This window comes from Dromaius novaehollandiae, chromosome 21 (assembly GCF_036370855.1).
Source record: "Dromaius novaehollandiae isolate bDroNov1 chromosome 21, bDroNov1.hap1, whole genome shotgun sequence".
In the NCBI taxonomy this organism is placed as follows: Eukaryota; Metazoa; Chordata; class Aves; order Casuariiformes; family Dromaiidae; genus Dromaius; species Dromaius novaehollandiae.
Window position 1 is genome coordinate 4,218,924 of NC_088118.1, and position 26,840 is coordinate 4,245,763.

General features: G+C 45.0%; 1 protein-coding gene across 9 annotated transcripts in view; it reads left to right on the forward strand.

Annotated features, from left to right (window-relative positions):
• The first annotated feature begins 2,421 nt into the window (after positions 1–2,421).
• Positions 2,422–26,840, forward strand: part of TECTA (tectorin alpha) — a 61,560-nt gene continuing 37,141 nt past the window's right edge. For 7 of the 9 annotated variants that reach the window (XM_064524270.1, XM_064524273.1, XM_064524271.1 and 4 more), the window contains exon 1: positions 22,601–25,446. Coding sequence is in view for 1 of the 9 variants with exons in the window: in XM_064524278.1 (XP_064380348.1) it covers positions 6,535–6,667; positions 9,232–9,371; positions 12,291–12,472; positions 13,567–13,823; positions 16,191–16,317; positions 16,756–16,872 (956 nt within the window). In the remaining 8 variants the exon portion in view is untranslated. Of the gene's footprint in view, positions 2,518–6,517; positions 6,668–9,231; positions 9,372–12,290; positions 12,473–13,566; positions 13,824–16,190; positions 16,318–16,755; positions 16,873–22,600; positions 25,447–26,840 lie in introns of those variants that run through there. The other 2 variants (XM_064524278.1, XM_064524276.1) reach the window with 2 other exon arrangements.

The window sequence follows — 26,840 nt, forward strand, 5'->3', positions numbered from 1 at the left end:
CAAGGCAGGCTAAGAGGAAGCATCTCTAGAGGTGACTCTGGTTCCCATGGCCTGTTTGATCCTAGGGGAGGCGGCTGTGGGAAAGAGGGGAGCCTGCCAGAGAGGGGTCACGCAGGTCTGCCAAGGGTTGTGAACGTTTTGGCAAATGGATACTTGTCTTCTAAGGAGGAGTAGATTGAGACCCATCAAACTTATTTCACTTGAACAATGAGACAGCGGACAGATGATAAGCACATTCAATCACTGCTAGCTTGGGCTGAAATCAAACTGGCACCTACAGGTGAAAGACTATATTGTGTAAACAATTTCCTGACTTGCACAGTCCCCATTAAAATGGCCTTTAATTTAGGCCAGGGAATACACTGGCCGTTTTCTCACACTTGCAGCACTGACCCAGCGGAGGTTAATGCAGGCATCTTGTATCAGCTTGATCTGTAACTATAGAAAGCAGCAACCAAAGCGAGTTTCAAATCAAAATGCAGCCTGCTGGTGCCAGTTACAGCTGAAGTACGCTCTTTCTCCCTCCCAGCAACTAAATAGCATAGGTAAGTTGTGCAAAAACATGAGGATTGTTAGCGAAAGAGTGTAGCGTCTGAATGCAATGGAGTTCTTTATCTCGCTGAAACAGATACGAGAAGAAGGGGGGAAAGGAAAACCAAACCAGAGACAAAGCTCTCCCCGGAATGTATAAAAAGACGCGAATAAAACCATTCAGAGCATGCAGGTAGATGGTTTTTTAATGGAGTGTTAGCAAGGCAATGTTCATCGGTGCTGGCCTGCAGAGAAACAAAATAAAACTGGTGTTGTGTCAACAGGGTAATAAGAAAGAACACAAAACTATTTTCTCTGTGTTAAAGGGAAATCAGGCCTATGAAAGCCCTGCACATATTTCAGTGGCAGCAGCTTGGGGCTCTAAAACTGCACAGCTCCACAGTTATGCAGTCTGGGGATTGACAGTGTTACATATAGCGAATTATATGATACTGCATATGCTTTAGACTGCGCTACCTGGAAAACCGTGACCCCCTGTACGTAGGGACAAAGGTAGGATTTGCCCCAAGAAGTGCAGCAGTAATGTGAATCTTTTGTAATCTGTAATCAAGCAAGGTTAGGAAGTAAATACGTCTTTTACCACCAGCATCTTGCACATGCAAACCCAGTGCTTATCTAAAAAGCTGCCGCGTGCCAATGAAGTCCCAGCAAAAGGAAGCAGGGAACGGCAGACAGAACAGCAGAATTTTAGGAATGTTAAGAGACAGGGTCACTTCTGATGAAGCTTAATGCAGCTCTTAACTTTGCAGTCGGTGCTTAGCTAACGTGCTGATGGCTCTGGCTGTGGGTTAGTAGCAAGGGTCAGCCTGAGGCTCATGGTGCTTCCCAGGGTGGAGGTCTGCTGTTGAGGTCCTCTTGGTCAAACTGGCTTTCTCCAGCGGTCCCCCCTAAGCTGTCTCCTTGGCTGGCCAGGAGTCTCCTGGGCACAAACCTGTGGGGGCAAGCTTAGGTGAGCCATGCAAAATCGGGCCAGAAACGGACAGCAGAGCAGGAGTTAAGCCGGTCCCTGGCCCCCCAGGCTGCTGCTGCAGGCACTGTTGGTTTTCTCTGCCTCCACCCCGACGGCATCCTCAATGTTGCCCTTGTACTCGGCCGTCCTGGCGGAGCGCGCACAGATCAGGCTTGCGAGTAACAGTATGAAGTTGTACTGATGCCATTTTCGCAGGCGTGCCACAGGCTATTCGCCCCTGCCTAATGCAACTCTCCCCCAGATTTTCCTGCCTGCAGTGGGGCTGCGCTCCCCCATTTCAGACAGTTTCTGATTCCTATCCTGTTATCCTAGTATGGACGGGGTGGAAAACCAGGGAGATGGGCTGCTGGGCAGTGGCATTTGGGGCTGCCCTGCTCCCCGCCTGATTTACCATCATTCCCCATGAGATCATGACCAGGCACCGTGGAAAAGACAACACCATCTTTGAAATAGCAGAGAAACGGGCAAACTTGTAAAGAGTAGCTGGGGTTTTTTTTTGTTTGGTTGGTTTTTTGAGTAAAGGGGTGAAGCTACGAAATAGGTGACTGTGTGGTGGCTGTGAGACGGACCTGGACGCAGGTCGCGTGTGAAGCTGACATCACGTGTACAGAACACACACTGTCCTCCTGATTTGTATTTTTTCCACCAATTTTTGTGTAGTCTCTGCTTGGCGTTAATTCTTTGGCCGCCTCTCCCTCCCCGCATGGGGTGGCGCAAGCCTGGGGCCTGAGGGCAGTCCTGGTGCTATCTGGGGGACGGCACGGCCCCCCCCCCGGCATGACGTCACCCCATGATGGAAGGTGACATCAGAGGATGAAGCGGGGGGCGTGGCGCGGGGGGACCGGTCGCGCTAGGCCGCGAAGCGCGGCCGTCTCCATGGCAACCGCGGCGCCCCCGTCCCGCCTCTCACGTGACCGGGCGGCGGGCGCTCACGTGATGTTTGGTTGCCGCGGAGCTGTTTCCGGGTCAATGCGGGACGCGGCCGGCGGGCCTGGGTGAGCGGGGCCGCGCCGCGCCGGGCCGGGGGGGCGGTTGGGGGGGGAGGCCGGGCCCCCCGCGGCGGGGCGGGGCGGGGGGCAGGGCCGCGGCTCCGCCCGGCCTCCTGCCCGCTGCGGGGGCGCGGGGGGGGGCCGGGGACGCCCCTCCTGTGCAGGCGCTCGGCCCGCGGGGCTGCGCGGCTGGCGGTGGGCGCTCGGCTGTGCGGGGCGGCGGTGACAGCCGCTCCCTGTGCTCAGGCCGCTCTCCTGCAGCCCCGGGGGGCCGCGCAGGTGCTCGGCCGCGGCTGTCGCGGCAGGGTCCCTCCAGGCGCGGGCCGAGCGGCACGCCGGGCCCTCTCGTGCGGTTCCCCCCGCCCGCCCGTTGGCATCGGCCGCTTCTGGAAACGCGGGCCTGCGGCAGGCGAGCAGACAGCGAGGCCTGCTTTGGTGGTGTCTGACACGGCTTCGTGTACTTGGGCAGCTCCCCGGGGTGGCTCAGGGTGCATGTCCGCCTGCCCTGATAGTTTTCATCCATCCCTATCTTCAGATCCCTCCAAAAGTAATTTCCCTGAATCTTGTCACAGAAAAACATACCAGCTTCTTTTAGACAAGTGTATGTATTGTTTCATCTATACCTTACTTTTTTTTTCCGTATATATGAACATGTCAAAACACGTTAGGTGTGTGGCTGGCTAGAACCCTCTCTGAAGGCCTTCAGATGGCATTGGAGTTCATTAGAGCATCATTAGTGATGTAATTTTTCTGACAGGTCTTTTTTTCTTTTTTTTCAGCTTATAGCACTAAAACAGATATGTTTTCATGTTATTTTTGTTTGGTTTGGCTGTTGTCCTTCTCACGCTTCCCTCATCGTCTGGGGCAGCCAGATTGGTTTCCCTTGGAGCTCAAGTCAGGTTCACGCCCTTCTTTGCAGACGCTTGGTGTGTTGTATGTCATTGGGGTCATGGCCTTTCAGCAGCATGTTTAAATAAAAAGAATTTTTGTCACCACCTTCTGAAATCTGAGCACACCTTTTGGAATCCATTGTGTTGTTTGGAAAACCCCAAAGTTATTTTAGGATATGAGTTGTTCCTTGAACCACCAGTACAAGAAGCACTGGGAAGTGCGCACCTTGCCAATTATCGTATCCTGCCCTTGTGCAGATGACATTCATTTCAAATACCTCTTTCTCTGAATGTTTGTTAGCCCTTGTTATTAAGTAACGTAGTAATTCAGAGAAGCTACGTGCCTGACAGGTTATTATACTTAATGTTAAATCTGATGAGAAGGGAAGTGAGAAGGGTAATTGGACCACCTGACACTGTTGTTGTCTGGCAGCGACATTGCTTTGCTAAAGTATATCTTAAAAAGAAAATGTTTGTGACTGAAAGTTTATGAACATAAATGGTGTTAGTTTGGTTTTTTTTTTTCAGTTCTGGAGTACTCTCGTGTTTCAGGAGAACATGTGAATTTTTTGGTGTTTTTTTCTCTCTAGTGTTATGTTGAGGTGACTTCCTCATTTGGAATTTCCCACTTGATGTTAGCTTAGTGGATGAACAGGAGCGGAGTTGACTGAAAAGCAGAGTAAAGGACAGCAAGTTTTATGGGTGGGTGAGTTCCAGAGCAGGATGTTTTAATGTCCACCTAGAAACCAGTATCCATCTCTCTTACAATACTGAGCTTCAAATCCACTTTTAGTTTGAGGGTCTTTCAGCCTAAGGCCTTGGCTGTCCATGTAAATCATTCCTCTCACATACTGAATGCTTTATCTTAAAATTAAATGTCTTCTTTCCAACACAAGTTTTTCTTTGAGGACTTGCTTTTAGATTCTAACCAGATGCTAGGATACTGACGTGAAGTTAACTCTGCAGTATGAATCAGACAATTAGTTGATGTGGGGATAAAAAAGGGTTTGTTGCTTGGGGTATTTCTTTTTTTTTTAGTAAGACAAATCCTTTAAGTCCATATTTGTAACATCTAATCTATATGTTATATAAAAAATGTTAGCAGGCTTCAATCGCTTTGCTCCTTGTTATACCAAATTCCATTGCAAGAGAGGGCTTTTTGGTAGTCTGTTCATGAAGGAGCAGAGTAGAGCTCGTTAAACAGTTGATTCTTAGCAGAGGCACACTGAACCTTACTTCTATTTTTTGCTCAGGAATTTATATCTATCCTTACCTTTTATGAATCTAAAAGAAAGTTTTTGGCAGCAGAGAGAAGTTTTAATTCAGTGTTGGCTAGCAGCATCGCTTCAAAATAAGCGCGGTCTCCTCGTTAACTCAAATTACAGATTTTCTCTAGAAGTCTGGGAGTTGCTGATTTGTGTGCAGAATGCATACGTGAGTTGAGTTTTGCTGGTATATTGAAAATGTAATTATACAGTAATTTATGAAAATGCTACTCTGTGACTAATTGTACACTCTAGGAAATCTGCATTTGTTTCCTGCAAGTTTGCGCCTTGTGGAGTTAGAACTGGCAGCTGTGGATTTCTCCTCTGTGCCCAAGATAAGTGGCAGGCCCTGCTCGGGAACGCCAGGGCTCTATTCAACCTGCAAATAATTTGGTTCCCTTGACTCTGCACAAATCGAATGTGACCCCCTTTTATCTGGAATAACATAAAATGTGAAGTTCAGAGTATGCGAAGCAAAGTGGGACAGGTAAATTTCCTTTCACCTCGGGCGCAGCAGAATCCTGACCGCGATGGTATCATTGTGCCAAGTAACTTCCAGATGACGTTTGATATCTTACTAGAAAGGTCAGCAGCCCACAGTATACCAAGTCTTTTCCTGTGCTGTTCTGTTCTGTGACGTGTAGATATGAAGGGCACGTTTATCTTCAAGATACATTAAACAGCTGCAAACAAAACTTTCTTTTTAGGCTGGCCAAATGATGTGCTCAGATGTGCTTGAGACTGTTTCATGACACAGCAGTTGTATTCCAATTAGAAGCCCAGGTTTGCAAGCAGGGTGGAAGAATTGTAGTTCTTTGCAAATATCAGAGGAGAAATGATGATACTGCTTTTCAGGCTAAAACTTGCTTTGAATGAGGCACTGCTGTCAGTGAAGATGGGAGCCCTGAGATACCTTGGTGAGCTTAATACCAAACTCAAGTACTTCCATGACACCCTGTGGGCCAACTGATGGAGGCCTTGTCAGCAGAGGCTGCTGAGCTCCAGGCTATTTACTGCATTGGGGTAATTTAAAAAAAAAAACAAAGCATGTCCTGTTTTGCATAGTGCTTCTTCATAAGCAGTTAGAACATAAATTTTTGTTTGTTTGTTTGTTTGGAAATGCAAAAAGGTATGACTAAAGCCATCACCTTTATTTTGTCTACCTAGCTGAAATGCAGGCCTCTGGGGTGAAGCATATCTCTATCACACGTATGCAATTGAAGTGCACCGTAATCTGTCAAAGCAAATGACAGTGGATAAATATTATCGTCCCCAGCCAACAGAAGAGTCATTTTGCGTCGGAGCTTAAAGACCGAGCTGTAACTTCAGCACACCGAGCACAGCAATTAGAATACCCAAAGCCAAACTTGACTGAAAGTCCTGAGCTAGAGAAAAGGGAAGTGACAGGATGCAAACACCTTTTCAAGCAATTTCTTGTTCTTAAATAACTCTTCCTTCTCTGCCCTCCTTGTAACCCTGTAAATGTCTCTGAGAATATGTACGAAAATCTCATAGTCTCCTTGTAAGGCAAATATATACTCTCTTACAGCCTGGGGAGTATTGGGAACTGGGCAGGTCTGGAAGAGCATGTGGGGTAAAGAGGTCTTGTACTTGGTCTGTAATGGTATGATTGAATGTGCCTGTGTATCTTGAGCCCTGTTCTTTTCCAAGTAGCGTGCTACTCGAAGATTAATTTTGAAATATAACCTAGTAGACTAGATCTGCAGTTCAGAAGAAATGAAACCCATGACCTACCTGGTCACCTTTTTTCCTGTGTTTCTAAGGACTGTTACTAGAGATGATTATTGGTAGCTGACTGTTATGTCCTCTGATGTTTTCTTTATGAATTAGAAGTCCAAGAAGGGAGCATGGACCAGCCCAGTGGAAGGAGTTTCATGCAAGTTCTTTGTGAGAAATACAGCCCTGAGAACTTCCCGTATCGTCGTGGTCCCGGTATGGGAGTGCACGTCCCGGCAACTCCGCAGGGTTCACCTATGAAAGGTAGGGTTCCTGTCTTTCTGAGCGTATGTGGGGTTTTGTGTGGGATCAGTTCCTCTATTGTTCTTGCTCGTGTTGAAGGAAGAATTCCCCTTAATTGCCTCAAAGAGAACCATCATACTTGTATTACTATGTGTTTCTTACTACTCAGTTGCGTATCTTGGTCAAATTAGTATGTTCTAATCATTGCCAGGCTCCATGTAGTTGGACAGCATTGCTCACAGCAGCAGCCCAAAATTATGTAGGGTTATAGAGCAGGGTTCATTTGCTGGGGCCAAGTGTCCCCTGAATTCTGGTCCTTCTGACTCATCTCCTGACCTTCCTTCTTAACTATGGGAAGCCTATTTTGCATTTATTTTTTTCTTCTTTCAGATGTAGATGATTGTCTGTTTGAAGTATTAAGGGTTTAATTAACATTGTTTGCAAATAAAATGAAATGTAAAAATTGCTGGGAGAGGAAAGAATCGAGAGACTGGCGTCTAACAAAGAGGGAAAGTTGATCCAGTGACTGAACTGGGTACTGTAAAATTCAAGTAAGTTTTCCTACCCCCTTCATTGCTAGCGTAGCAGAATCCTGTCGAAGGAAGATGGGAAAAGGCCCTGTACAAAGCTGATTTTTTTAAGGACTCAGCAGTCCTGCAGTTTATTTTCCTCAGACTAACTATTTTACTAGTAGCTGTAACAACATGTATTTTTGCAGAGGTGGCTTAACAAACACACAAAACTTGATTCAAAGTCTAGGTAGCTCCATATGCCAATGGTATTACGCATTGCCATCAGCTTACATTAACGCCTACAGGTTCAGAGGGAGTCAAGTGTGCACTGGACTGGGCCATTCATCGACCCAAGCAATGAGTCCTTTACTCTCCAAATAGGCTTCTTTTGCAACAAGTGGCTTGAGTCAGTTTGTGGTTTACTTTAGCCCACTTCTCAAGGCACTGAATGATCTCTGAGCAAGCTTATACTGACATTGTGGAGAGATGCCCCTTTCTCCCTTGCTTCTGCCCGTACTGCCTTGAGGGAGTTTCAGACAGATGTGTCTGAAGCGCTCTGCTGTTCATGTGCGTCCTTCAAGCCTTCTTCAATGCAAAATCCATGTTGCTATTTCCAGCTTTTTAAAGTGGATCAATCTGACACCCTTTAGTCTTCCCTCAAGCTCTAGTGCTAGCATTTGGTTCTCTGTTTATTCAGATGGTTCTGAGATTCACATTTATCCCACCAGAACCACCGCTTTTTTGTATAACCTTTTGACTATCTTGAATTGTAACTACAGTTTAAATTTCCGTCAGGTCAATTTGTATCATAACCAGCCCCAAAGGGGAAAAGAGCCATGGAAGTTAGCTGGATGAATTTACAATAACTGAGTTTGACAGAGGAGAAAAAAGTGCCTGAGTTCAGCTGAGGATAAAATGTACTGCCTGTTGCTCAACATTAACAAGAACAGAAAATCGCCTTAATGGAATATTCAGTCAACCCCCTTTCTCCTGTGTGTGAGCACACACTTACCTGAGAAGAGGGTCCTTGTTTGTAAGTCTTAAAATGTGACTTAAACATGACTTACAAGTACCTCATGAATAATTTCCAAAGTGCAGCACTGTCCTTTAAAGAAGCCCAATGCTAATGAACTTGAAACTCAAATTACTCTGATAATTGCCTGCCATTGCAGTACCTTTCCAGTCATGCAATTGTCAAGTACTAAAGAGAGAGAAAAAGGACTAGCTTTTTAGGAAGAAGCTTGTTGTTAAATTTTAGTGGGTTTTGGTACTCAACAGAGGTGAGTGAGAGAGCTGTATTCTATTTGAAAGACTGTAAGATTGATGGTATGCTTTGTCTAAACATGAACTTCTTGTGTTGAAATGGTTTTCTGTTACAAATCCATAGCTATTTACTTTGTCATGGTTATGCATTAGCAAATCAGGCTGTGACTGTGATCCACATCCTTGCCTGTGAGATAGTTGCAAGAATATTTACCTGCATGAGAAGGGACTAGAGCAAAATGTGAGCAGAAACATAAAAGGCAGAGCAAACAACTAAGCTTTCCCAGGTCCCTATTTTGTTGAAAAGGAAGAGCTCAGAAGAGAAATATTTAAGTATTTCCTTGCTGTCCCTAACCAAAAGTGAGCTAAGTACAAGAGGATAAAGGAGTCTGACTCAGTACAACTAATGGTCCACGTAGACCCATATCCTATCTGCAATAGCAGATGCCTGGGGAAGAGCCCAAGTTCTGGCAAGGACTGATAAGACACGGACTATAAACTACAAGTGTCTGGCCTGTCCTTGCTGGGATGTGGAAAGAAATGCGTGTAGTAAAAAAGCATTGATACAGAATGATACTTCACTTTTAGAGGAAAGAAGACTTCCTGATTTATGTCAGACACTTGTTGTAAAATACATTTGTATCCAGATATCTCTTGAATATGTATAAATTGTGGTAATTACCATTGGATCCTTTTCTTTTGCTGGATTTCATGCTCATCTTTTCTGTGCTTGTTGAGACCAAGGGGTAATCTTCTGTAACTAAGGAATGCAATGCTGACTGGAGGGCATCTTTTTTCCCCCTGTTTCAGATCGCCTCAACCTTCCAAGCGTGCTAGTATTGAACAGCTGCGGCATAACCTGTGCAGGGGATGAGAATGAAATCGCTGCCTTCTGCGCTCATGTGTCTGAGCTAGATCTTTCTGACAATAAACTGGAAGATTGGCATGAGGTAAAAAAAGCTTTCTGAATAGCTTTGATGGCTGCTGCTATGACTGTGAATGCATTGCAGGTTATAAGATTATTATGCTCGTTTAAGGAGATACATGTTTCCATTTTTTTGTGGGCTCTTTCTCATCTTTGAAGTTGATGTTTATTTACTTTGACAACTACAGAGCGATAAACTTGATGAATACAATCCATCTGAGCACTTGACTCCATTTTCCTAGTGACTTATGATCTTGGCCTATAGGTAACAAATGTATTTTCTATCGTGCAAAGCACTGGAACTGTCATTTCAAACATCAAGAGGTTAGCGAGCAGTGCAGCTTGTTAACAGAGTAAGAATCAGGAGGTCTGAGGAATGGTCCTTGATTCCAGCTCTGCCACTGATTCTGTGACACTGGGCAAGGTACTTTTTCTTTTTCTGCTTTTGTTTCCCCATCTGCAGAACAGGTTTAATAACATCTGCCTTATAGGACATTTTGAGGCCTCATTAATTAATGCTAAATGCTGTTGTAATATGCATTGAAGTGCTTGACTGAAATATGCTAGGTAAATGCTATGTAATACCAGTAAAATAATCACAATGCATTCAAGTGTTGTTGTTCCTCACTGGCGTATGCTCTATTTTTTGACAGTCTTGATTGCTAGAAATACGTGAAAAAGCACAGGACCTGCGACCTAAAAATTATCCTGAGTTTCTACGCTATCAAGCTCCTGTGTCTTTAAACACTAGCGAATGTAGATTTGCGTAGATGTTCCAACTCTGGCACGATACTGCCAAGTCAGAGGCGGGATGGGTCTCTCCCTGTCCTGCCCACGTCTCTGTTAGCCGAAAAGGTATCGTCTCTGTGGGTGAGAAGGAGAACTCAGTGTTGTCTGCTGAGAGTAGAGCCAGGGAAGATGGTTTTGTACTGAAGGCATATCTGCTTAGAACTGGGATGGTACCTCCTGACTTGGTTTATCCTGACCCCTAAAAGCCCCCTCCCGCAGTGATCAGTTGCTGTATCCCTGCTCACTGTTCTACTACTTGATCCTGGTTGGGCTGGCTTCATGGCTGTTAGCATATTAAGGTCCTTAATCGGTTGAGAGAGATGCACTTCAACTTGTGACTCCACGCTGTGTGCCTCACGCCCTGCCATTTGTTCATTCTGGTGCACTGTTTAGGCTACCCCTGGACAGCACAATTTTCTGGCTCCTGCATGAACTGCAGTAAACTGAGAAACGAAAGGCTTTCCATGCACTTTGGCCCCTTCCTACGAGACAGGATTGAGTTTTTGTAGCCCGTCTCCCACAGATAGTTACCTAACTGGCGCTTAAAAACTGCCAGCGATGGGGATTCCAGATCCCTAGCTAGCCTGTTCCCATGCTTAGCTCACTTTGTAGTCTGAACTATCTACCTGAAGTCTTCCATGCTCCAAATTAAGTTAGTTACATCCTGCCCTATCCACAGGAGGTGTGGAGGACCATTCCTTACCGTCCCCTTCATGACAGCCTTTTATCCTGTGAAGAACTTTAATGTCTCCTTCTGTTCTTTTTGTATGTACTTGTATGGACTTATGTATTTCATGGTCTGCCCTGTCTCCTCTCATCCCACTCGCCTTGTGGAATGAAGCTCTTTAGCCAGTTGTTTTCTGACTTGTAACTTTTTTCTGGACGAACGTCTTTTTCCCCAGATGTCTGTACTTTGACCTTCCCCGAACTGAACTTCATGTTGCATGTTCCACGTGGCTTCACTTTGGATTTTAGTCTTGTACCCCAGTGTGATGGCAGCCCTTCCCACCTTAGAATCACCCACACATTAAGAAAACGCATAGTATTTGATTATTTTGGTCATTAAGAACATAACAAGTAGTACTTTGCTAAAACACCTCCTTGGTTCATCTACCAGTTTCATTTTGAACTCTTAACTTTGTAGTACTTTCCCAGAGACTGTAACTCCCCAGTTTGCCTGTGAGACTCGTACGTGGGTCATGTCAGAAGCTGTCGTTCCATTATATCTAGTACTTCTCACTGAATCAGTTATCCGGTCGAGGAGGAAAATCAGATTGATAGGATGTGTTCTTTACAAATTGATATTGGCTGTCTGTTCTTCTCAGTTAATCTTCTTTTAGGTGCCACGAGTTGATCATTTATTAACGTGTTCCAGTATTTTTCTGCATATAGGTGATATTCACATCGGTACCTACCAATCACATGATCCACTATGTATCCATACTTCAGAGGTGCACACTGTCTGTATCTGCCTTTCTTTTTTATTTGTTGATCTTTCCTCTGTACTTCTCTGCTGATTTGTCCTCGGGTACACATTTGGTACACACAAAAAGAGCAAGTAGCCCCAAGCACAGTTGTCTGAACATTTGGACTGATTGTAAGAAAGCTGCTCTTTTCAGAATAATGGAATCTAGTAAGGAATTCATTGTACGTGTACAGTGAGCTGCTATCTTTTACACTGGGCAGAACAGGGTGGTCTCGGACTAGTGGGGAGCAGTAGAAAGCTGAGCAAGTGATCAGTGTGACAGCCGTAAACTCAAGGGACATACCAATTGCCTCCCTGCCCAAAGAGGACTACAGCAGTTTTCTAAGATATTAACTCCTTTAACATGCTACTTCTTAAGCTTGGTGTTCGGGTGGATTTTATGACCTCTCCCAGGAGACCTGCTTTCTCTTATCAAGCTGCTTGGAAAGTGTAATTAAATGAACTGTTGAGGTGAATGAGCAATTAACCAATCAATCTAGATCAGTGAATACCTGGAGTATGAATTACAGATAGTTATCAAGAAGTCCTTTTTTTTTTCCCCATGTAATTTCCCTGTCTCGTGGTCTTTCTGAAGGGCCCCCTTTTAGGAGATGGGATATTATTGCATGAGGTCCGATTACTGCTTGATATGCTTTTCTTTCTTTCTCTGTTTTTTCCCTCCCCACCTAGGTCAGTAAAATCGTGTCCAACGTTCCCCACTTGGAGTTTCTAAACTTGAGTTCCAATCCTCTCAGTTTGTCCGTTTTAGAGAGAAGGTGTGCTGGGTCTTTCGCTGGTGTTCGCAAGCTTGTACTCAACAACAGCAAAGCCTCCTGGGAAACGGTCCACACAATCCTGCAGGAATTACCAGAGTAAGCTTGGGGAGTTTGGCACAGAAAGGGGTGCTCACTGCATGCGGGTCAAGGCTGTCTTATCAAATCCTGTGGTGGGCATGAGTGAGAGGGATGAGGAAGTGAACGTGATCGGTAGAGGAAAAGGGGATTTGTTCTTTGGGAGCTTGGAAACTGTCCAGTTGAATGTTTCACATTGTCTTTAAAGTTCAAGTTGTTTGGCTCTGCAAAGCCAAAGGCCCCTCTTTCTCATCTAAACACTAGTGCTGAGAGATGGATAATGATCCTGCCAGTTCAGGTGACATGCATTCCTCTGAGTCAGTGCCGAATGAATGGTGCGCCGCACGCCTGTAATAATAACTCTTGAAAGGGATGTAAATTTGAGGGTCTGGCCACTTGTCAAGTAATATTTCATCATGCTTTTTTGTGAGAATTTGTTGATTTCTGTGGCTTGGCCACGGTCCACCTTGGCAGTGGCATTCTGCTTCCCTAAACTTCAACTTCCTTAGTGGCTTCAGTGTGATACTAGATTTCTCTTTATACCGCTTCATAAGCAGAGAAGATCACAATGGTATATCCCACTTGGCAAATGCACACTTAACAGGGATTAGGGGAGCCAGTTTAGTTGCCTGAAAACTTACCAGGACCTGTTCTCTAGTTAATGAGAGTCTTTGGCTCAACCAGTAATATGGATAAAAAGGGTTGTCTGTGTTGTATACAAATGCCTTTTTAAATTAAATGGTGAACATTGACTATTGCAGCAGGTAAAATGACCATGGGAGTTGGGTTAGTGACTTGTTGGACACAAATGTGTAATGCTTTTCTGAGCAATCTATTACATAATTAATACCGACAAGTATTTTGGCGGTTAGGGCAATGCTCAGAGGTATTTTTCATCTGTGGAGAAGGCTTGTGGATGGGAGTGAAGTAGAGACCTTGTTGAAACCCTCCATTTTGACTGTTCCAAGGCCTTTTCTACACTGAGGTTTCAAATCATGTATGAGCCTTCACAGACAGCTGTGTTAAAATTGCACATGCAAGTCCTTCTACCTAAGGTGATAACCATTTCAGAAGGAATACTGGGATGATAATATGATCTTTCTTCCCCTGTGCAGCTTGGAGGAGCTCTTCCTGTGCCTTAATGACTATGAAACAGTGTCTTGTTCTCCAGTTTGCTGTCAGTCTCTCAAATTACTCCACATAACTGACAATAATCTTCAGGACTGGACTGAAATTCGAAAATTAGGAATTATGTTCCCATCACTGGACACACTTATTCTGGCTAACAACAACCTAACAACCATTGAAGAGTCAGAAGATTCTCTAGCAAGGCTGTTTCCAAACCTGCGATCCATCAATTTGCACAAATCAGGTGAGAGCCTGCAAGTTATATGCTTTTTGTTCTCAGTGTAAGTGACAGCTGTTGATCAAAATATTTGCTCTTGAGTAGGTGAAAAACATGCTTGTTCTGATGCACTTTGAAACTTATGCCTTGGCGTGATGGCTTACTAGATCTCTGTTAGTAGTCAGCATTGCTTCCTGCAAAGTGTGAGAGAAGATAGGTGAAGGCACAAGTGCTGTGTGGGAGAATAACTCTTGTGGGATGTCTGTTTTACTCTCATGGAGGTGAAAATGTCCAGTTACCTTTGACCTAGTCTATGCTGGTTTATCAGCAGAATCTATAAATTGTTCATAAATGTGGTCAGGATAAGCTTATCATGTTGAAGTCCTGTTTCCTAATGGAGCTGAAGGAAGGCCACGCAAACAGATGTAGCAAAGCAATGACCTGAAGAATACAGCGAAATCTTTTCCTTTAGGAAAGAAAACAGGTGGGAAATGAACTTGCCCATCTCTGTTGGCTTTGCTTGCTGCTTTTGGTAGTTACTCGTTATCTAAATGAAGAGTCAGAGTAACGTGGACTGGCAGTTATTCAAAATGAACTGGCAAAGGTTTTCTACGTTAGTGGTTTCCCTCTCTTTCCTCTCCCTGGCCCCAGGTGCTCCTGGCTGGGGAAAGGCTAAACAAATGTCTGACAGTGGATGGAATAAAAATATCTCATTTGCCTTTCATTTCCCATGTTTTATGGTCGGTGAAATTAGTGTTGTTAAAGCCAATCTGTATGTGTAGGTATGTGGCATGGAAGGGCTGTGTGTGCACCAGCAAAAGGCATCCATCATCTGTGCTCAGTTGTTAGAAGCTCACCAGAAGTTATGCTCAAGGCTGCTTTACGCTGCAGCTCCAGGGACTTTTTAGCCAGCACTCCTGAAGGAGAATAAGCGATTGGCCTATTAGAAAGTGCACTCTGCGATCAGAGATCGGAAGCTGCAGGGAGGTCGTGAGTGCTGTGACGCATTTGTGAGATTACACGTAGGCCAGAAATTCTTCTGCAGATGTACTAAATTTGTCATCATCTTTTGTTCTGTAAGACTTGACACATCTATGGAAGTGATAGTTAAGAGTTAGCATGGGTAGAAGGTACTTTATTAACAAGGTCTGCAACATAAGCATCATCTTCAGATGTAGTTGTCTCTCAGCACTAGCTTTCTGCCAGATACAAGAACTTTTTGGCCATTTCAGACCAGGGTGATTCAGAGTTACTGGTCACTCCTTGCTGTCACTGCAAGCACTGCAGAGAGAAGGTGGAAGAGTTCTGCTTCTGTATCACAAGCTCTTACTTAATTTGTCTGTCAACGTGGCTGCGGCTGACATCGTTACCCAAACTTTAGTTATAGGTCACCTTGGCAGAGATGTTTTGGCTACCATGGAAGAAGGAAGCTCTCTCGGCCCACCTCGCTCACAGTGCCATGCTAGTTGCAGGAATTTTGATTCTGCTCTGAAAACAGCCTGTTCTTCTGCGTTGCTATTGCAACACAAGGTTTGGGCTTGAACTTATAGTTTCCTGCCAGGCTTAGCTTAAACAAGACCTCTAATTGTTTTTGAAGTGGTAATTTTTCTGTCTTTTCTTGTTTTCTGTGCTGTAGAGGTGAAGCTGCTGATTGGTTTTCTGACAGAACAGTTTTCTAACTTGCTTTGTGAGTTTAAGCATCTGGAACATTCAGCGAAAAGGATTACATTAAACTTTCCTGCAATCACAGCAAAAGGAAGCAAAGATGATTGGTGTTGGTATCGCTACATGATCAGAGTTGTACTGTTGCTTGATCCTCCACTTTTTTATTTTACCGCTTCTACTTGCCTTATTATCCCACGTCAGATCTTGAGGGGGCTAAAACTGAGTTAAAGCTGTTTTCATTAAATGGTGAGATGGCTTAGGGGACTGTTTCACCTTTGGATTGTGAGTTCAGACTGGACTCAGGTTGGTTACATGTGTAAGTTAGAGCAGTTTGATAGCTATTTAGCGGCCTCTAGAATGACATACATCCTGGTAACTTTAATACTGCTTAAGGCAGCATCCCTTTATAGAAGCAGCCATCCTAACTGATGCTAATTGGTATTCAGCAGTGAAGCCAAGGGCTGAGTGGCACATAAAAACTAAGCTCCCTATTCAACGATAGAGATCATCCTTCTAGAGTTAAACAACAGCATGAGAGAACTTAAACTACCACCTCTTACAAGCAAATGAAGGAGATTTGTCGCAGTTTTTCACCAGCAATAAGTTGACTTCACCAAGCAACTTCAGTTGACACTGCCCTGTCATGTATGTTCTTTGGCTATGTCTAATATTCTTTGGTATATTATGTATTATCTGTGTTTGTTTAAGCAAGTCATTTCTTCCAAGCAGGTCTGCATTGCTGGGAAGACATTGACAAGCTGAATTCTTTTCCCAAGCTTGAGGAAGTCAAATTGCTAGGAATCCCTTTGCTGCAGTCCTACACCACTGAGGAGCGCAGGAAGCTGCTAATAGCCAGGTCTGTTGTTTGTTTGCTCTGCTCAGCAGATGTACTAAATTATAGTGAATGGCTGGGAATAATCAGCTGTTATGAGGTGCTGTTTTGTATGAATTCACAGCTCAGAAAGACTTGATGTTTTTCATGTGTGGGAAAGAAGGGGAGAAGTGGAAATGTTCAGCCTAAATTCTCTACTTTTCAGAGAATTTTTTGAGTCTCATACATGTGTGTGCATGCGATGCATATCTGTGCTCAAATGATAATGCTTAATTTTAAATCTGTTTGGGGAAACTGCACGGAACTTGCCCTCCTGAAAGAGGGAACAGAGGCTCAAACCACCTGTCATGATTCTTCTGACCACAGGGTTGCAGAACGTAGCTTTTGGCCGTGACTGTCTTGTTGATCACCCTGGCTGCATTTCTTTTCTCGCTGACTGTGTTTCTCGGTGCCTACAAGCAGGTTGCCATCTATTGTCAAGCTTAATGGAAGCATCGTTGCCGACGGGGAGCGAGAGGACTCGGAACGATTCTTCATCCGATATTACATGGAGTTCCCAGAAGAGGAAGTCCCATTCAGGTATGAATTCTTTGTCTGGAAATGCTGAGCAGGCACAAAAGGGAAGCAAGGCAAAATAGAAAGTGACTGAGAGATGATGTTACATGGGAAATTGGGACTAACTGTTCCATAAAAAACATTCTTTGCCTTCCTCCTGTCTTGTCTTCCTCATTCTGTTTCAGTTCATCTCGTTCATGTTGAGATTGTTGTCCGATGACTTGCTGAATCACTTCTGAGTCACATTCAGCCTTAAAGTGTCCATGTCAAGTGCCATTTCACAACATAACTGTTCAGTTAATGATCTTCATTGCTCCCTGGCCTCCCTGGTGGCTAGCTTCATAATCCACCTGTGTTTGGGAGTCCCCAAAAGCCAGTACAGATCTCTGTCTCTGGTGCCGGGCCGAGACATCTAATTCTCTTGACCATCTGGCATGTGGAATGTGCCTGGTGTTGGGAAAGTGTCCCCTCACTTTTAAACCCGCAAATCGGAAGTCTGATGGTTTTTCCTTGCCAAAAATGTATGTCCAATGATCTGTTAATCTTAGTAAACTAATGAACTTTGACAGATGCTGTTCAGTCAGTGTCTTCTCTAAGCCAGCATCTACTTACTGCTTCTTAATGGGGTGAGGAAGGATCACTGAGCATCAAGCTACTGCATTTGCATGCGTTTTGCAGTAGGACAATGCGCTTGCCCTCACTTACTTTTCAAACAGCGAAGCTTTGTAATCTTGTCTTTAGAGAAGGGGGTGAGAGAAGTGTGTGTGTGCAGGGGTGTGCGTGTTCAAGGACAAACTGAGGTAGAGAGGGTTAAAGGTGTGGCCTGGTAGGGATCACAAAGATGGAAATTAGAATCTGGTCATTGTTTTGTTGGCCTGTCAGTATTTCCTTTAGTTTAACTCATAGGTGAAACTACCTCTGTTTTTTGAAAGAGTTGTGTATTTGACCTGCCAATACAAAGTGCCTCGGAAGGCTGGGTTGGGGAGTGAGGCCATGGTATTTATATGAATACGAACGGGTCCAGCAGTTACAGTATTTGTTAAAGGTGTGCAAGGGATCAGTTCAGAGGTGAATGCTACTAATGTAGTCAGGAGAACAAGACAGCTGGTGATCCCTCTGTGTCCTTTTCTGAGGACAAGTCCTGGCTTGTAATTTTAGCAGTCCTTCAAGCAGAAAAATTGAAGCAAACATTGGAAGGGATAGCAGCACAGCCTGGGAATGCAGGGGAGAGGAAGGGGAAAGGGGGACGGGGACTGTGAGCTCATAGTGCTGTTCCTAAAATGGATTGTTTTCATTAACATGTTATTTCTAAGAAAACTGTTTTATGTCCCTGCATTCATGGCTCCAGAAGGAAGAATTGCAGGGCAGCTGAGCCCAGTTGCTCCAGCTGAGTCCAGCTCTCGGTGAATATGGCTGGGGGTGATCTGGAAACCCTACGCAGGAGAAGGTGAGGCAGGCCCTGGCACTGAAAGAGTGTTCACTTACAGGGTAGGAGGGGAACTAAGGTGCAAGTAACCTTTTAATCATAGTGTGCCACCTTGAGCTCAGAAATGGTTCAGGTGTGAGAGAGAAGCTAAATAATTAAGTGTGCAGACTCTGATTTTTTTTTCCCCTGCTTGTTGCCCTGGACCTGCATCTCAAGGTATTGTGGTGCCTTGTGTGTACAGGAGCAATATGTTATTGAGAAGAAGATGGCCAAGTGTAGCTTCAGATGCACGTGATGCTACTATTGAGCTCCCAAGCAGTGGGAACAGGCCGTGTGTGCCCATATAGTTGCATAGTACCATGTACAACTGAACCGTGTTTCCAGGTGTGAGCTCAGGGTATTCTGGCCATTTCATAAACTACTATTATCTCTCACACACCCCTATCAAAAAGCTGGACTGGGAAAAGAAGTATGTTGATGAACATGCTATCTCTTTATGCTGTTTCAGTAGATACAGGAGATTTACCTCCTCCACTGATTCCTTGACCTTTAAACACTGTTACTGTCCTCCTCTTAATCAATGGGCTCTTTGTCTGGATCCCTTCATCCATGCAGTGTTTCCAAGAGACTTGTGCAGCTCCTAAAGGGGGTTATTCTGTTCTGGAGGGGTTGTGTGCCACTTCAGAATATTTTCCAATGAGGCTGCAGAGGGCTGAGAGGGTGTTCTTGGTGCCAAGGGCCAGATTTCATTTCCTAGGCTCATATACAGCATTTCTTGTAAGAACCGAAATTTGACATTCTTTGTAGAGTGAATATTTGTTTGTTTGTTGTTAAAACTTCCTCCGCTTTGCTCCTAAGTCTGGTACTGTCTCTCAGAAGGTGGTTTGTAATTAGAATCTAATCAGGATGAATACACGTTGTTGCTGGGAGTACGGCATCTGCATTGCAGTGCTGCCTCAAGCGGAGGCATAAGACATATTTGCGCATGGAAGACTTACAAGTGTAAGCACCCTCCCCCCCGCCCCATGGCTGTAGATGCATACTGTGTGATAAACAAACAGCGTGCTGTCTGGTGTTAAACCTCCCCGGTTGTGTTGTATCTCTTCCCGGACTACAGCTTGAAGGGATTGGAAAAGGAGTGAAATGGACAGAATAATTTCTCTCCCTGGGTGACGCGGGCTGGAAAGGAGTGCTGAGCATACAATCCAATATTGGCTGGCTTCTTGAGTGACGTCTTTGTTTCTGTGGGTTTTTAATGAGTCCTCTGCTTGTCTGGTCCATTGTTTATCTGCAGAATATCAGAGCCACTTTTAGCCAGGCTCGGTTCTTCAGCGTCATCTTCTCTGGCAGCCAGCGTCCGTCAGGCTATGAGGGGCGATTATGTAAGTCCCAGAGGTGCCTATTACCAGGGTACGGCAGAACCGCATGAGCAGTATGCCTTCGTCCTTATTGATGGAGGGTATCCAGTTGTTTAGACTTCTAGCTTTGCTTGCGGATTGTGGTTAGTGTGCAAGGAGTGGACTGGAAAGCTTGTTCTGCCTTTCCTTGACTTGAGAAAGTTTAAGACAATCTTGCCCAACCCTCTGCATTTTTACAGCTTGTGTTTGGGTAATCTTAGCACCTTCACAGTACTTCTTCCTCTCAGCTTACCTGAAATTTTTCCTCCTCTTTATTCTGTTCCAGCTGTCTGCACCGTTTGCTCTCATCTGTAGGCTGTGCTTCGGGGAAGCAGCTGTGAGCATACAGCCGTTATGGCAGGGAGTCACTGCAGCCCAGCTGTCTGCAGGCTTGCTGTCTTTGCCTCGCTCTGCGTGGCATGCTGTTTCCCTCAATGCATGAGCTGTGGCAGTACTTACAGTTGGCATGCGAGAAAGCCGTTGCCGGACTGCAGCATGCAGAATTGGTTAGGCCAAGGGAAGTCCCAAAGCAGGCTGAGGGGCTGCTGCTGCAAGGTGCAGCTTTGCGCTCTCTCCCCCTCTGGCTGGCTGGTGCTGCTCAGTGCGTCCCTCCGGAGGCAGTGGAAACTGTGCCGTGTGGAAATCATCCTTGCCAGCGGCATGTTGGCTCCTGCTCGTTCTTACTCCGGTGGTAGCCCAGTGGTAAGACGTGGGGGATGCGTTATCTCCTCTGAGAACGCATGGCTTTCTGCACGAGCCTGATTGTGCCACCCTGTTAGTTGTGAGAGCAGGGCACCAGCCTGCGTTTGGACACTCCACCCTGGAGAAGGCTCATTTTGCCCATGAGGCTAGGGAAGTCCTAGTGCGGTGTGGCCCTTGCCTCATTGCCCGGGCAGACAGAGGGCCTGCTGCTCTGCAGGAACATTCCTACCTTCAGCATGCGTCCCTGGGGTCACCCGTCTTGCCAGATCCCATCATCACTTGACAGGGGCGGTGACACAGCACCGATCACATTCAGCCCGGAGTCAGATTGGGAACAAAAAAAGCTTTCTGTGTGGCGCACAGTGGAGAGCCTCTGAAATGTTACCTCCTCTCAGCAGCCCTTGGTCTTTGTCGTTTCGGTTGCATTGTGTTCTGGGTTGACATTTTGCCACTTTCCCAGCCAGGCAGGAGAGCTGCTGCCTTTCCTGATGGGAGAGAGAGCGGTGGACTTGGCTCTACACGGAAAGTCTGTCAAACGTGTGGTGGAGCTGTTAGAGCTGTGTCAGTAAGATTCCCATGTCATTTTAGAACAGATGCGAGTGATCAGTTGGTGAAGAGTCCTGCTTTTGTTCTGGCACAGTACGTTTACGTAGAGAGCGGTACTGACCTTACTAGAGCAGTGCGGTTTTCACTGTATGATACCAGTTTCCAAAATATGTGGCTGCTCACCTTGACACAGGTGATCTCAGTGATGCTGCGTTCAATGAAAGTGTAGCATCTGGAAACTAGCTAGCCTCCTGAAAAATGCCAGGAATTACCTGAGAATTGGGTCAGGCAGTTAAGGCACCGTTACTGGGAATCTAGACTGAGCAATGTATCATTTGTGTTATTGTCTGTTTAATTCTGACACTCCTTGGGGAAGTGTTTTTGTTTTAGCAGCAGACTTGAACTCTTGCAAGCACAGCATCCTCTCTTATTTCCAGGTCCCACTCCAGTCACAGCTGTTGTTTCGGCAGCTGTAGAACAGCGGTCGTGAGCATTGCTGATAAGTTTTCTTCATTAGGCTATTTTGAGACCAGTTGACCTGAGCCTCTTGGATTGGTGATAGCTTTACCTTCAGTGAGATACCTCCTCCCTGGTCTGACACCCGCTCAGCTTGGTATCTGTGCTGCACTGCAGCTTGGGGACTGTGTGAGACGAGGTGACGGGAGTGGGTGAGCTTTCTGGTTCTATTTTTTCCTTTCCTGTGTCATGCTTGGGAAGCATTGTGAGATCTGTGTTGTGTCATGCTAAAAGAGGGGAAAAGAGGACTCGTACCATTCCAGATTTCTTCCTAGTGGATGTCTGTTCAGCTCGTTTAACTTGAGTCAGGGTTGAACATTGTCTAATGTGAACAAAATACAGTAAGAATGCTCCCTGAAGTGTTTTGAGATTTGGTGGCAAATGGGTTATTTCTTTGATTGTTCCCGGGTGGGACACTTGTGTGATGAGAGGAGTGTACTTCAGGCTTTGAACTCTAGTGCAGCAATATTCTTTACTCATGCGAGCTTCATCCTTTCTCACCTTGAAGGAATTGTCAGTTAAACCAATAGACGTTTCCAGGAGAGCCGTATATGAGCCATTCACTGGAATGGAGGACAGGGATCACTCAGCACTGTCTGAGTTCTGGTCTTAGTTCTTGTCAAATAGTTCTGGGCTTTGCATGGATCGCACTTTGGAATCTGCCCTTACCTCTTGTAAACTGGTTGCTGTATTCTCCATCCAGATGTTAGTTTAAACTTCACGATCTAGTAGCATCCTTGGATGACTGCTGCTACAGAATGGTAGTATTAAAAAAAAGAAAGTGTCTTGTGAAGAGTGCAATGGCTGTATGAGGAACCGCGCCATAACTCTGGACCTGTTCAATTTTTCAGGTATCACGAGCTGGTAACAAAGTATGGGAAGTTGGAACCTTTGGCGGTAGTGGATCTTCGGCCACAGAGCAGCGCGAAAGTTGAAGTTCACTTCAAGGATAAGGTAGAAGAGATGTCGATCCGCCTTGATCAGACTGTGGCAGAATTAAAGAAACAATTAAAAACTGTAGTGCAGTTGTCAACAAGCAACATGTTGCTCTTCTACTTGGACCACGAAGCTCCCTTTGGTCCTGAGGAGATGAAATACAACTCACGAGCACTGCATTCTTATGGCATTCGGGATGGAGATAAACTTTATGTGGAGCCCAGAATGAAATAGCCTCTTTTGACCTTGTGCGTGCACGCACGTGTGCACACACCCCCACACACCCACACACATGCATTAAGGAGTTTTCGCTGGGTTTTTATTTCAGCCGGTTGGTTGAGGTTTGGTTGTGTTTCTATAGCAGGTAATTTCTTAGCCCGGAGAGCGTGCCCTGATCTGAGAACCATGCCCACCATCCAATGCAGGTGACCTTGAGATGGCAATTGACTTCAGCGCATGTGTTTCAGTGTGTCCAATACCTTGATGTTTTCATCGATGCTCCGGTATACTCGTGATTTGGCATGAATGGTCAGTTGTTCAAGCTAAAGAATACTAGGGCCCATAAATTAGGGAGCTGTTTTTTGTGGGTTTTTTTTTTTGATACAACAGAGCACCCTTTTGCCTAGCTATCTGACTGTGGCTTTAGCTAGCTGAAGTATTTTTTCTAGCTGGGTGCTATCTCTTAACTTTTTGTCGCGCTTCAGTTCGCTGAAAGGATGTTAAACAGTATTCAGCTTGAATCAGAGCTCAGGTATTTGGTGCATCCTGCATCCTTAATTTCACTGGTTTGCGAGACTGAACCAGATGGGAGAATGAAAGAGACCCTGTTAGAAGGAAGATTTCTTTTCAAAATTTGCAGTCTGTATATGTCTGTCCCACTCAGATTTTTGATGAAAAGGTTTGATTTCTGTGCCCGTCCTGTAACACCGAAAATCTGGAGACAAAGGTAGCTTGGCCATGTACGTTATGAAGGAAATTTTGGAAGGCGATGGATGGGCCTTGCATTGGGTGGTGTTCAAGGGTGAGAGTACAGAATTGTGTTGAAGAATATATTCCCCACCTTGGCTACTGGAACATTGCCGCAGTGCTGAAAAGATCCAGTTATAAGCACTTAGCATTGCGACATTTTGTACTGAAAGTGGAGTGGCTAAAATTGCTCTCCTGGGAGAGAGTAAGCCTAAAGCTGAAGTTTTTGTATGTTGCTGTTGCACCAGAATTGAAATTGAGCACTTTCCCCAGCCCCGACTGTGGGGTCCCTGCTTAGGGTCTGAACTAGGGAAGTTTTGACTCAGATCGGTTTATAGAAGGTCAGTAAATGAGCAACTATACTCACCTTTATTGTAAAGCAGTTTTTCACCCCCTATATCAGCTTCCCCCCATATGCACCTTGTAGGCATTGTGTGCTGCTGCTTAAATTAGCTCCTTTTTTCTACTTCAGAGATTTCCTTCACCTGTGCTATGAGACCCTCATTCCTTTATATCTCTTGTAAATCAGACAGCCGTTTCGCTTTACTGTGTCCTGCCTTGTTCCTCTGTCACCCTGACAAGCTGAAGACTTTTCAAGTTACTTAGTTATAAGCAACTGCATAAGAAGTTTTTCAAGCTATGCAGTGAGGGCTCTAGTTACACATGAACTTCTGACCTTAATTTTTAAGCGTTCTCAATCCCCACGTGCACTTTCTTTTCCATGATGCTTCTGTCCCAGTCACTGAGCTCCTTTATATTCTTGGAGTTGTGTACTTCTCTTCATATTTTACCTAGATTGTGGGGTGGGGTAGGATGGGGAGGATATGAAGTATTATTTCATAATTTTCAGGTTCAGGATGTAGGATCCACTCAGAGGAGACTGGTTCTGCATCCAAGGTAATGATAAAAATGGGAGGATATAAGACAAGTTAATTATTTGTGCCTCATCCCCCTGCCAAAAAATGTGCATCTCGTGGCGTTGCTGAGATGAGCAATACGAAACAGACCAAGACTTGCTGTTTGTGACAGAGAATCCGCAGTACCTGGCTGTGGGACCGTGGTACCCATAACACAGAAGAATGGGGAGATGGCAGCCGTGTAACATAAGATGATGCTTTTATAAGCTAGAGCTTTACTGAAGATGTATTTTCCATTTGGGTAGTGAAAGGCATTTGCTGCCTTATAGTGGAACTCTAAAGCCAACACTTATGTATGATATATACATACATACGCATAGGAGAAGTTGTGTTTAATAAGATATTTTGTTATAAAGCAAAGTTTTATGAAGATATGGTTGTTTAATATTAGAAGCCTATTTCTCCCATTGACCTGTTTAAGTACATTATCCATCAGTCGCTGGATTGTTAGAGGTAAGCGACTGATGCAGATACAAAGAAATATCTGATCTAATTCTATAGAGCAGTAATTGCCTATGTGGGTATATTTATGACATTGTAACTGGTATTAATGAGATGCTGTAATTATTGACCAACTTTTTCAGCACAATTAAATGTCTCAGTTTCAGAGAAGGAAATAAACAAGGTCAATTAAAGAATCGAATGGGATTTTGAAGAAGACCAAATATGTGCTTGTAAGTTTGTTTGCCTGCAAAAAAGTTACACTTGTCTGCATACAGAATGATGGTGTCACCATGCTGGCTCTGAGCTATAAGTAAATAATGGTTTGATTTACGGCGGATCTGGTGGGAAACTGAAAATGGAAAAGGAGAACACCTTCTGGCGTGCAAGGTTGACACGTGCTGCATAGCCACGGGAGATTTGGTGTTAACATCTAAACTGGATCCCCTGGTCTGTCCGGGTCTGCAGAAGTCACGGTACGAATGTTGCAGTCTTGCTGCATTGTGAGGGGAAGGTTATTTTTGGCCAGCGTTGTAAAGCCATTTACCTTCTCTGCAGCTAGCGGAGCGTGCGTTGGGCGAAAACCAAAAATACCGTTTGGCTTCCGAGGAGGAAAAGGCATGCCCCAAGGCCAGAGTGGGTCTCGCATCCCGGCGCCTGACCTTTGACAGTAGGCAGAGTGGCACACCGCTAATGCGGCAAAATGTTCCAAATCGGATCGCTTTTCATGCGTAACAGCTTTTGGAAAAGGGTAATGTGTTTGTGCAATGTTGCCACTTCATGTAGGACTGTGTCTTGGGGAGAGGGGTCTGAACAAGATAGCTTTTTTTGCAGAAAGTGGGTTGTGAGAATCTGGGAGGGCTCTGAGACGGCAGGAAATTTGATTTAGATCTGTTCAATGTCATAAGGGTCTGCGTCCTCGATTTGCCGACATACCTGCTTTAGCAAAAGGTCCCTAGTTCTGTCTTGTCCTTTCAAGGAGACAAAATACAGGCTTGCAAGCTTCTTTAGCTTTTGTGTCCTTTTATCCGATCGCGACTTTTGTCAAGAGCCGTTTTGTTGTTCATGCTAGTTCATGCATAAAAGTCTGCCACTGGCAGTTTGCGCAGTGGAAAAAGCACCTGGTTCACAAGGAGTTAGGTGACAGCTATATACCAAAGTATCACACGGCTCTGTGTATTGGGATCAGATGCTGTGCCGTTGTGTTTTTGGATGTGTTCCTATTGAATATCCATGTTTTGACCAGATGTCACAACCGGATTGCTTAACCAGCAATGTTACGAATGTGTATAGCGTGGTGATTGTTCGTCCTCTGCTCCCTTGGTGTGTTTTGTAACTGCTTTTACTGGGAGTTGCATACATACTGGTGGTAGATGATATGATGTGGCTGACGGTGGCTTGGGACACCTCAGAGGAGCTGTGCTTAATCACGCTCCTGGCCTCTGGGGAGGGGGTCTTGTTTTGCCCTTGCCTCCTCTGGTCTGTAATCCTAAAAATGCAACGCGTCGGCTCTGCCTCTGTCAGTTGCCGTTTTTGCTTGTAAATGAGGTTCTTCAGGTCCTGTTCGTGTGCAGATTTGCAAATGCAGGCGAACTGCTGAAAGCAGCCCGGAGGCTAAAATATGTATTCCTGGCGGCCGTGCCACCCTCGTTTGCTTGTGGCGCTTCGTGTAGGCATTAGAGGAGACGCCTTCCCCAGAGCGTCGGTAGAAGGGGCTTTCGCCAGCTCAGGCCTTTGTCTCTGTGATTGCTTTTCTGCGGCTACTGGAAACTTCAAATATAATTTAAATATGAAGTTCTATTCTTGCACTCTATTAATTATACATCCATATGTAATTTTAAAGAAAAAGGAAAAACTGTAAGTCCATCTCTTTTTTTTTATTCTGGTTTCTCTCATGGGGAGTATACTTCCCGCGATTTGCCTTTGGTTTACTCGCAGATTGGTGGTGGAATTCAGGCCACTTAGGTAATCGGTTTGGATCAGTTCAATAAACTTATTTAAATTTTTGCACAAAAAAAGTTTCCAGAGTTTTGTGAGCACTTTCTTGTTTCTTCAAGCAAAACTTTTCCCTCCTTCTCACCCACACGTTTATGCACAACTTTGGGAGAGTTAAAGCTGCCAAGAATTTTCAGGTTTTCCTAGCTA